Here is a 10,841-nt window from a genome sequence, read left to right on the forward strand (position 1 = left end):
GGCCACAGACTAAAGAAGGAGTCGGAGCAAAGCAGCAGCATCATTAAAAAACAAACAAACACATCAACCATCACGACGACAACAACACAATGGGTCAAACTTTCTATATTGGATAACAAGCGGGTGATCTCCGGAGCGACACAAAGCACCAGTGCACCAGCGTGTTGCTGACCCCCAGAGGCGGTTGATGGGACCCGCACCGCTCATATTTCTCTCTCTTTTTTTTTTGCCTCCTTCCTTCCCCCTTTTCTCTTTTTTCTCTGTTTATTTTGTTGCATTTTGCTTGCATCAAGACGATGTATTAGTATTAGTATTCATTATTATTATCATCTCTACACACACACATATGGCACACACACACACACACACACACACACACACACACACACACACAAGAGAAAGAGTCCATATTGGAGCAGCCACGGTGAGTCTAATATTGCCAGAGCAGTTTTTTTTCCAAGAGCAAAGATCCCTGGGAAGGGTTAGCTAGCTTAGCTAGCTAGCTTCTTGGCTTCCTCAGAGAGGAGAGGAGGGAGAGGATTGGAGGAAGATGATGAAAGGAAGTAGGGAGGAAGAAAATGGGATGAGGAAGAGGGAAAAGAGGAAACTGCTCCCACGTCCAAAAGCACGTGAAGGAAGACAGGAAGCAAAGGGAGGAGGAGGAGGAAGTAGAGCAGGGAGATAAAAGAACCTCCCACTTTTTTTCACCGGCGCCCCTTGCAGGCAGGGAGGGCTACTGGTAGGATCCCAGCTGGAAGTCCTTGGGGGGTAGCTTGAGGCCCAAAGAGTTGGTGCCCAGAGGGTCTATCATGTTCTTGTAGCGTTCCCCACGGTGCTTCATCAGGAAGGGACCCCAGTCAGGCTGAGGGGAGCAGACCAGCTTGAGGCGCTGCAGGGGGAGAAGGGAGGAGAGGAGGGGAAGAGAGGGCGGGAAGGAGGAGGGTGGGGTGTGATTTAGTATGATTTGAGAATACATCATATAAATACATCTTAGAAACAATTTTGAAAAATCAAAGGGGCTGAGACGCAGTTCAAAAGATCATCATCACCACCACCATCATCATCATCATCACCATCACCATCACCATCATCACCATCACCATCATCACCACCACCATCACCACCATCATCACCATCATCACCACCACCATCATCACCATCATCACCATCACCATCACCACCATCATCACCACCATCATCACCACCATCATCACCATCATCACCATCACCATCATCATCATCACCATCACCATCATCACCATCACCATCATCACCACCACCATCATCACCATCATCACCATCACCATCATCATCATCACCATCACCATCATCACCATCACCATCATCACCACCACCATCACCACCATCATCACCATCATCACCATCACCATCATCATCATCACCATCACCATCATCACCATCACCATCATCACCACCACCATCATCACCACCACCATCATCACCATCATCACCATCACCACCATCATCACCACCACCATCACCACCATCATTACCACCATCATCACCATCACCACCACCACCATCACCATCACCATCATCACCATCATCACCACCACCATCACCATCATCATCACCATCACCACCATCATCATCACCATCACCACCATCACCATCACCATCATCACCATCATCAACACCATCATCACCACCACCACCATCACCACCATCATCACCATCACCACCATCATCACCACCACCATCACCACCATCATTACCACCATCATCACCATCACCACCACCACCACCATCATCACCATCATCACCATCATCACCATCATCATCACCATCACCACCATCATCATCACCATTATCACCATCACCACCATCATCATCACCAACACCATCATCACCACCACCACCATCATCATCATCATGACCATTATCATCACCATCCACTCATCAGAATGTTTAAAATGGGCTGCAGGTCCAAATGAATACACAGCAGCAGGTTCAGCTTTTGCATGTTAATGAGGGCAGCATGAGGCTCATTAACTTGTCATCCATTAATAACCATGGAGTGTGCTTCGCTACCTCCATGAAGGTGCCCGGTGCCAGGTGCATCTTGATGACAAACATGATCGGGATCCAGATGACGGAGCAGATGACCATGAGCCAGCCCATGACCATGGACCAGGTGGGGTAGGTGTAGTCCTGGTAGGTCATGACCTTCCACTGGTACAGGCTCAACACCAAGATGCCCTGAAAACAAACAGGAGGGTTTGAAGAAAAAATCAATTAACTTGAAAAGAATTTAATGTTCCTTTGTGTGCGTGCATGCACGCAGAACATGTGTACCGTCAGAATGGTGGGTGTGACGAAGGCCCAGCAGATCCTCCAGAATCGGTTGGGCTGGAAACCAATCATCATCTCAATGTCCTCGCAGAACCTCTGCAGACCTGCAGGGCGGCGCATGACATATGAAAGAGGGAAGAATGTGTGAAAGAAAGAAAAACAGCAGAGAAGGAGAGAGAGAGAGAAGGGCCCGTCCACAGCGTTGTGTGTGTATAAATATATATATATAAAAAAATGTATATATTAATTGTAATGAATTTGTTGATTTGTAAAGATAATTTTTTGATTCTGTATATTCATCTAATTACACAGGTTAAAAAAAGACGATTTCCAAAATCAAAGTTACTTCATTTAGAAAACTTGAAAAGCTTGAGCAACAGTGCAACAGTTGTGTCTATCAGAGCCGAAAGACTTGCCTGCAGTGGTGCAAAAAAACACTCGACATTTATGAATTTCATATATTTCATATCATAATAATTGTAAACAAAATTTATTTTATTAGGCAATTTATACATTTTAAGTTTTGTTGAGTCTTTCAAGACTTTCAGTCAAACTTTGAGTGGTTTTAGACGTCAGGGACGCCTTACAGAGAGCGCCACCTCTCGGGTCGACGCTGGCACTCACCGTAGAGGTAGGATATTCCCACCAGCTCGAAGATGGCAATGATGACCAGCGAGTAGGAGGCCGCAAACGTGTCCACCAGCTGCAGCATGTACATCCCGTTCTGTTGTCCAAACACACACACACACACACACACACACACACACACACACACACACACACACACACACACACACACACACACACACACACAAAACATCAGCGTTGCAAAATCCCAACTGTCTCTGATCAGCCTACCTTCCTTTTACCACCATCATCTTGACTTGCTCTGATCAGAGCAGGCCTTCGCTGAGGCTCAGTAGTGGAAGCAGTAATTCTTGGACTTCTGTAGTTGGACGCCTCTAGGGGACGCTAGAAATGGAATTTTGCCTTTTTCTCTTCATTTTCTTTCATTGTGTACCAGTTTCTACCTCCGTGCCGAATTTGGTGACTTTTGGAGCATGTTTTGTAAATAATAAGAATAAACATTACAAATACAATCGAGTCTTCGCCTTGCGAAGGCCTGCTCTGATCAGAGCAGGCCTTCGCTGAGACTCAGTCCCGAATGATAATAATAAGAATAATAAGAATAAGAATAAGAATAAGAATAAGAAATTATATTTAAATTAGTTTTTATTCAATTTCATTTTTTTTTTTACATTTCTACTTGGATAGCAAATATGATAACACATGATATCAATAATACGCTTAAATCTATTTCAAATTTTAAATAATTTCCAGTATATTTATCTATTTTTTTATTAGGGCTGTCAAATTATTGATTTTTTAAAATCGAGATTAATTTCTAACGTTTCATCGTTAATCATGATTAATCACGTATTGATTAGATTGATTGATTTGTTTTTTAAATTCTGTTATTTTGCGTTTCATGATAGTTTTTATGTCCATATCAATGTAAAGCAATTTTTACCAGAGTGTCTTAACTGGGAACCAAATTCTATTGCACAATATATTACACAACAAGTTCCATTTTGGTTCCTTTCTCTCTTTCATGCAGCTGTTGTCGACGTGAACAATTGCTGCCCCACTGTGGGAACGTCTACACTAGCGTTCAGTTGCTGCCCATTTAGCATTAGCTTCATTAGCTCTTTGGATGTACTCACCAGTCAGAGGCATGTTGGCGACACGTGGACATTTAGTGTGCAGGTGGTTGCTGAAACCATCAGTGTGAATTGCACAGCTAACGTTAGCAGGATGCAGTGTCCTCCTGACATAGCGCTACCTACAGCTTGAGCTCCTGAGCTACGGGTTTATAGAAGGGACAAAAAAGCCTTGAAGGCTAAAAATCTATTTTAATTTTTTTTATTTATTTTAATTATTATTTTTAGCATGTATTGCCTTGTATTTAATCTCATTGCAACACATTATTGCTGACAGGCATAATATAAATATGTTAGAAATATGAATATGAGTGTGTTTTTTATTCTATAATTGAACGATTTATTTCTATACATGCAGGAACAAGCGGGTATTGAAAACGGATGGATGGATTTCTAAACAGCTTCATATCTACAGCGACAGAACGAGAGCTTTGAAGTATTTCGATGTTCTGTTTCAGCTTTGAGACGCCTTTGGATGTGTTTGCGTGCTTTCTGAGAATGAAGAAAGTGAATTGATTAATTTGACTGATTGATTAGATGTTTGTCACGGCACCTCTGTGATCATGGGGAAGCCCAGGATGAAGAAGCAGGCACAGCAGACTAGGGTGAAGAGTGGCTTATGCTTCCTCAGGTACTTGGGGAACTCGTCCGACACGGAGGTCACGATGGTCTCAATGGTGGCAAACTGTGGGCGGAGACAAACGGGACATATATATATATATATATGTATTCAGCCTGTAAAAGCATTGTTCAAAATGACTGACTGACTGAATCTGCAAAAAAAAAAAGAATGAATAAATATATTTTATTTTTAAACAACATAGCGGAATGGTGCTACAGAAAAGGTTTAGCAGCACTTTTTAGAGTCGTCCAAAGTCCAAATGCGTTTCTTTCGAGATACAAAGGCAAGGAGCTCAAACTACGCAGAAATTGATAGACCCACATTCATCATCACACTTCACACATGCAATTTTCTTTGAAATCAAACAACAACAAAAAAAGTGCATATCAGCTTCCTATTTTTAATCGCATTTTAAAAAATGGAACTGGTTGGTTGTGGAATACTGAGGGTGACTTTGAGGCGGATGGAAGAAGGTTTGTCTTATTTCTGTCTGTCTGGACCGACGGACAGGGAGACGCAATGTGTGTCAAAGGCCACAAGGGGGCACTCAAAGGCGTTTTTGGCTTACATTTTTGGGGAGTCCTATTTATCTATTTATATTATTTATCTGATCATTTCGGTCAGCTAGATGGATGTACAGCACACACACACACACACACACACACACACACACACACACACACACACACACCCACACTCAGAGTTACCATGGTGTCCAGGCCAAGAGTCAGCAGCATGAGGAAGAAGATGATGGCCCAGAAAGGAGAGAGGGGGAGTCGGGTCAGGGCCTCTGGATACACCACAAAGGCAATGCCTGGACCTGACACACACACACACACAACACAAAGTGAGTTTGTCACAGTAGATGTGTGTTGTTGGAACCAGCAGCTCTGCGTCCTCCTCCTCCTGCTGCTGCTGTTGCTCATCACTGTCATCTTACCTTCATCAGCCACCTTCTCTATAGGCACTTTGAGCTCGTGCGCCATGAAACCAATGACGGAGAAGATAACAAATCCGGCAAATATGCTTGTGGCGCTGTTTGTGCACGTCACAATGACGGTGTCCCTGCAGAGGAGGAAGCAGACGAGGCAAAGGACGGAAACAGGAGGTTTGAAAGACAAACTTTTTTTTTTTTAACTTAAACAAACTGTCAAAATAAAGCTGTATTTTAAACATGCATAGCAAAATGTGTAACAAGCTGCTTTGATTTTTCTTTTTTGTGCATCACACAGGTTTAAAAAAAAAAGAAAAGAAAGAAAAAGAAAAAGAAAAGACAACAGTTCCCCCCTGTTGGCAAAAATACAATAGGGTCTTGGAAAAAGTTTTTATGCAGTTACATTTAATAGACACTAGAGGGAGTATGACCCTAAGATTATAATTATTACGCTATTCTCTTAATATGTCCAAATCATATTGTTAATTGATGTACTAGGTACGAGAGTATCTATTAAATTGTATTTTTAGAACTTTTAGTCGATGGTGATGGTAGATTGATAACATATGGTGACTTGTTAAAGTTTGAAAATAAAAAGTATTAAAAAAAACATTTTGTATGGATGTCTTGTATGAGAGGGAAAATGAGACGAGGGGAGTTGGTTTTGTTAAGCATATTGTTTTATTTTTATTGTTTTATTCTAGACAAAAGAAGACAAGACAAGACACAGTCGGTGGTGTCGGAAGCATGTTTTACCTTTTGAGTGTTTACCTGTAGCAGTTATTGTGGAACTTGTTGTAGGAGGAGAGAGTGATAAGGCCTCCCCACGCGGCCGACAGCGAGAAGAAGATCTGAGTGGCCGCGTCCTTCCACACCTGAGACACAGGAGCAGGAGGAGGAGGAGGAGCTGGTCAGACAGGCAGTAGGACAGACAGACAGAAAAAAAGGCAAACAGAAAGGCAGACAGACAGACAGTAGGACAGGCAGACAGACAGTAGGACAGGCAGACAGACATGCAGAGAGTCAGACAAGGGGACAGACAGAGAGTAGTACGGAAAGTAGGACAGACAGACAGACGTTGGCCTGCCTCACCTTTGCATCGTTCAGCTTCTCCCACTTGGGGGTGATGAAGTAGAGGATGCCATCAAAGGCACCAGGGAGGGTCACTCCTCTGATCAGGAGGATGACCAGCACCACGTAGGGGAAGGTGGCGGTAAAGTAAACCACCTGGAGTGAGGTAGAGGGGGGAGGAGGAGGGGAAGGGGGAGGGGGGTGAGTTTTGACAGTATCGGTGGCCTCAGTAAACTCCTGATTATGATTTAACAAACAAAGTGTTCCTTGATGAGGTCTCCTATATGATGGTGATGTCAGGTGTTGGTGTGGTTCTCTATGGATTCTCGAGCCTTTGGTGTCATGTTGAGGGTAATGTGAGGTGTATTCATTTGGGGTGGACTAAATATGACGTCACTGACGGCCTAAGTGAAATACACAGCCCGCCACTGTTAAGATGTGAAATACGTTTTGAGAGTGAAAGCAAAACTCCCACAAGTTGGCTGCTCAAAGGAGTTTGTAAAAGTTGCTTCAACAACGCTGTTATTTTAATCCTCCTCTGCCTCTTGTCTGATTAAAACCCCTGATCAGCTGCACCGTGGTTGTTGTTGTTGTTGTTGTTTGTGTGTTTCCCGTGTGCGCTTGTGTGTTTCCAACCTTTCCCGATGACTTGATTCCTTTGGCCAGGGAGGCGTAGACGATGATCCAAGCCAGCAGCAGGCAGCCGGCCAGAGCCCAGCGGATGTCTCCAGGAAATTCAATTCCTTTAGAGATGTGCAACACATTGTACCTGCAGGGGACGCAAGAGAGTTTCATACCAACAGAGAAGGGCCAGTGCAATTGCATAGGAGGCAGTGATTTTATTTCATTTGCTAAAAATGGTTGAGGGCCATTGTATAGTCCTCAGAGTTTGGATTCAATGGGAATTCTGGGATTCAGACAATGGGAATAATACGATGGGGTTTCTGATGTTGTTAGGGCTCATTTCTGTGGAAACCCAATTAAATAATTATGACATAATTAGTCATAATTAATAATTTGTTTTGTTGAGACTGAGTATCTATACTTGTATGTTTTTGCATGCTGTGCAAAAGTAGTAGTAGTAGTAGTAGTAACCGACATGTTGTTGTTTTTTGTTAACTATCAACTTGAAGTTCTCACTAAACCAAATTTGAAGTTTAAAGGATTTCCAGCCTGCTGACGCCTTCATGTTTGGACGGCTACAATTAACCTCCTGTCATCTATGTACATTTTTTTTTTTTAATTAAAACTTAGCTTCGGCTTTTACTTAATGTTACAGTTTATGTGTGAGCTACCAGCTTTGATTTATTTCATGATTGACACTTAATGGAAGTTGGTTTCTTCTCCCCTGGACTGAATTCTGCAGGTTTTTACATCATCTGAAGAGATTTCTGACAATAACGAGGGAAAGTGGAGGAATACTAGGTAGTGGTGGTGGTGTGAAGGGGACGGGGAGTAGTGCTTGAAGGCAGTACTACTCACTTGAAGTACTCCTCGCTTGGGCTGACGTAGGTCTTGTTGCCGTCCACGGTCATGTTGAGCAGTTTGCTCAGGTTGCCCGCGGCGCTGGCCGACAGACAGAAGGACGAGTTCCTGATGGACGAGAAGTTTCTGTCCCGCAGGATGCACGAGTCTGATGTGACCAATCAGAGAGCAAACAGTCAGCGACAAGGGGAGGAGGTGGAGGAGGAGGAGGAGGAGGAGGAGGTGGAGGTGGAAGAGGCGTGGCGGACACACACAACTCACCGTTCACACAGCCAATCAGAGGGCATGTTTAAAATATTTTTTGAGTCATAATATAAATTGTTCTTTCAAAGAATGTCCCTCTTTGTTTTTTTGGCTTTGATTTGCACATTTGATGCAACCACAGCAGGAGAAAAACACTTTTCGATAAATGTTATTTTTTTCCCCCAAGAGCATTGTCATTGTATATTGGCAGTTTTAAATACTCTTTTCACGTTAAAAAATAAATAACCACTCGGTCAAAAAATGTACCAGCCCCAGTAAATTCTAATCATAATTCAAATATTTACATTTTAAATATGTACATGTTTAATACATATATCAAATTATATTTTATTCGCTTTTGCAAATCAGTAAAGATGAATTCACGTCGGACCTGCATGTGCAGTTATAACCCATGAATCATTTCATAGCTTAGTTTGAAGGTTCCTGTTACTTTTTTTTTTATTATTCTATCAATATTCTAATTTAATTATTTTCTCTCATATTTTCAGGCTTTTACTTCGCACTAACCGACACGCAGCTGCTCCAGACCCGCATGGAAGCGAGTGAGCAGGTGAGAGAGAGAGAGAGAGAGAGAGAGAGAGAGAGAGAGAGACTACCGCTGTGAACCAGGCCTGTGATTTCGTGCAGTTTCCGCCAGGGGTCAGTGTCGGGCTTGCTGCAGCACTGCAGCAGCTCGCTCGGTACAGTAAATGTGTCAAGCCAGCAGTTATTTGTGCTGAATGCGCAGATTCGACGGAGGGAGGCGAAGATTAACGCGAAATTAACGCACTTTCTTCCGCGACTTCGACGCAACGCGGACGCCAGACGGCCTTGCGCACATTTTCTCTCCCCAAGAGAAAGTGAAACTTTATTTTTTGGTTTCTACCCATAAAGCTCCATACAAAGACTTTTTCTTGCTGCTGCTGCTGCAGCAACAAATTTTAAGCAAACGCAACAAAAAAAAACACCCAAAAAGTAGTAAAATTGTGGTTTTCTGCATTCTGCATTATTCCGCATGTGCGGCCCACGTGTCTGTTGGACCAACTTGGACTTTTTTTTAGGCGTGTGTGTGCGTGCGTGCGTGCACAATGAAAAACGCTGCAGAGATCACAGGTCAGGATTCATTATACCGCAGGACACCTCGGCGGAGGGAGTCATGACGCATTGCGCATTGTGCAGAGAGGAGGGGTGTAGGGGGGGGTGCTTTTTGAGTGTGTGTGTGTGTGTGTGTGTGTGTGTGTGTGTGTGTGTGTGTGTGTGTGTGTGTGTGTGTCTCACCTAGCAGCAGCATGTCTTTGTCCTTACATTCCACCGTGTTCCATTCATTCCTACAGTTAGCCCATGGCAGTGAGCCCTTCAACGAAGCGAACAGGTAGTACAGTGTCCAGCACATTATAATGTTATAGTATATGGCTATCAAGACAGATATTATCAACATGGCAATCCCGCAACCTAAAATAAATAAACGAGACGAAATATATCAATTACTCTTAGGGTGGAGAAACTCGTGATGATGATCAGAAATGCTTGTTATTTTTGAACATGTGTTATGATGTTTTTTTTTTTTTTTTTTTTTTTTTTCAGTCATTCATTGAAGAGAGAAGCTGATGTGGGCCAGTCTACCTTGCAGAGCTGGTATGCATTTCCACACGGACACGGGCCCCTGGCTGGCAAACTGACCCAGGGACACCTCCAGTAAAAAGATTGGGATGCCAGCAATGCACAGCATGGTCAGGTATGGGATCAAAAAAGCTCCTGGACATTCGAGAGGGGAAAAACACAACATAAATATATCAAAATAAAATAGGGGGGAAAAAAAGACATTTTTACTACAAACCAACGGCCTCATTATTCATATTCTTCTTATCATTATTATTATTATCTTATTTTGTTATTGTTTTGATGTATAAAAACCATTGTACAGACTACGTTTCTCTTTTACGTCATTCTCATACTTCTTTCCGCATTCCACGCTGTTTTGTTTCATTTTTTTTGTTTTGTTTCATTTTTGTTTTTTAAATTTCCATGAATAACATCCAATTATCCGGCAAACACGATTATTATTATTATTATTATTATTATTATTATTATTATTATTATTATTATTATTATTATTTCAAATTAAAATGTGCTACTTTCTGGAGACTATTCTTTCACGGTTATTTTTCACAACGTGAAAGTCTTACCTCCGCCATTCTGGAAGGCAAGATACGGGAACCTCCACACGTTCCCGAGTCCCACCGCATATCCCACCATGGAGAGAATAAAATCCAGTTTATTGGACCAGTTTCCTCTGGCCTTATTCTCATCTCCCTCCTCATCGTCATCATCGTCAGTCTGAGGGGCAGGAAAACGGACTCAGTGCTTTATTCCGCTGCCACAAACAACTACAACACATCGAAACTCTGCATTTTTTAAGAGTGAAATATATATATATATATATATATATTTA

At 42.6% G+C, this 10,841-nt stretch overlaps 1 protein-coding gene across 1 annotated transcript in view; it reads right to left on the minus strand.

The window, feature by feature from the left end:
- Positions 1-136: 136 nt before the first annotated feature.
- Positions 137-10,841, minus strand: part of slc6a5 (solute carrier family 6 member 5) — a 12,393-nt gene continuing 1,688 nt past the window's right edge. Inside the window, exons 2-15 of the mRNA XM_076033869.1 lie at positions 10,576-10,726; positions 10,013-10,144; positions 9,668-9,841; positions 8,144-8,294; positions 7,298-7,430; positions 6,683-6,817; positions 6,362-6,465; positions 5,597-5,721; positions 5,364-5,476; positions 4,588-4,719; positions 2,938-3,037; positions 2,317-2,417; positions 2,053-2,220; positions 137-889 (exon numbers count right to left, since the gene is read on the minus strand). Coding sequence (XP_075889984.1) covers positions 734-889; positions 2,053-2,220; positions 2,317-2,417; positions 2,938-3,037; positions 4,588-4,719; positions 5,364-5,476; positions 5,597-5,721; positions 6,362-6,465; positions 6,683-6,817; positions 7,298-7,430; positions 8,144-8,294; positions 9,668-9,841; positions 10,013-10,144; positions 10,576-10,726 — 1,875 coding nt within the window. The 3' untranslated portion in view covers positions 137-733. The remainder of the gene's footprint in view (positions 890-2,052; positions 2,221-2,316; positions 2,418-2,937; positions 3,038-4,587; positions 4,720-5,363; positions 5,477-5,596; positions 5,722-6,361; positions 6,466-6,682; positions 6,818-7,297; positions 7,431-8,143; positions 8,295-9,667; positions 9,842-10,012; positions 10,145-10,575; positions 10,727-10,841) is intronic.

This window comes from Nelusetta ayraudi, unplaced genomic scaffold (assembly GCF_046127955.1).
Source record: "Nelusetta ayraudi isolate G7.1 ecotype Tasmania unplaced genomic scaffold, CSIRO-AGI_Nayr_v1 ptg000002l, whole genome shotgun sequence".
Lineage (NCBI taxonomy): Eukaryota > Metazoa > Chordata > Actinopteri > Tetraodontiformes > Monacanthidae > Nelusetta > Nelusetta ayraudi.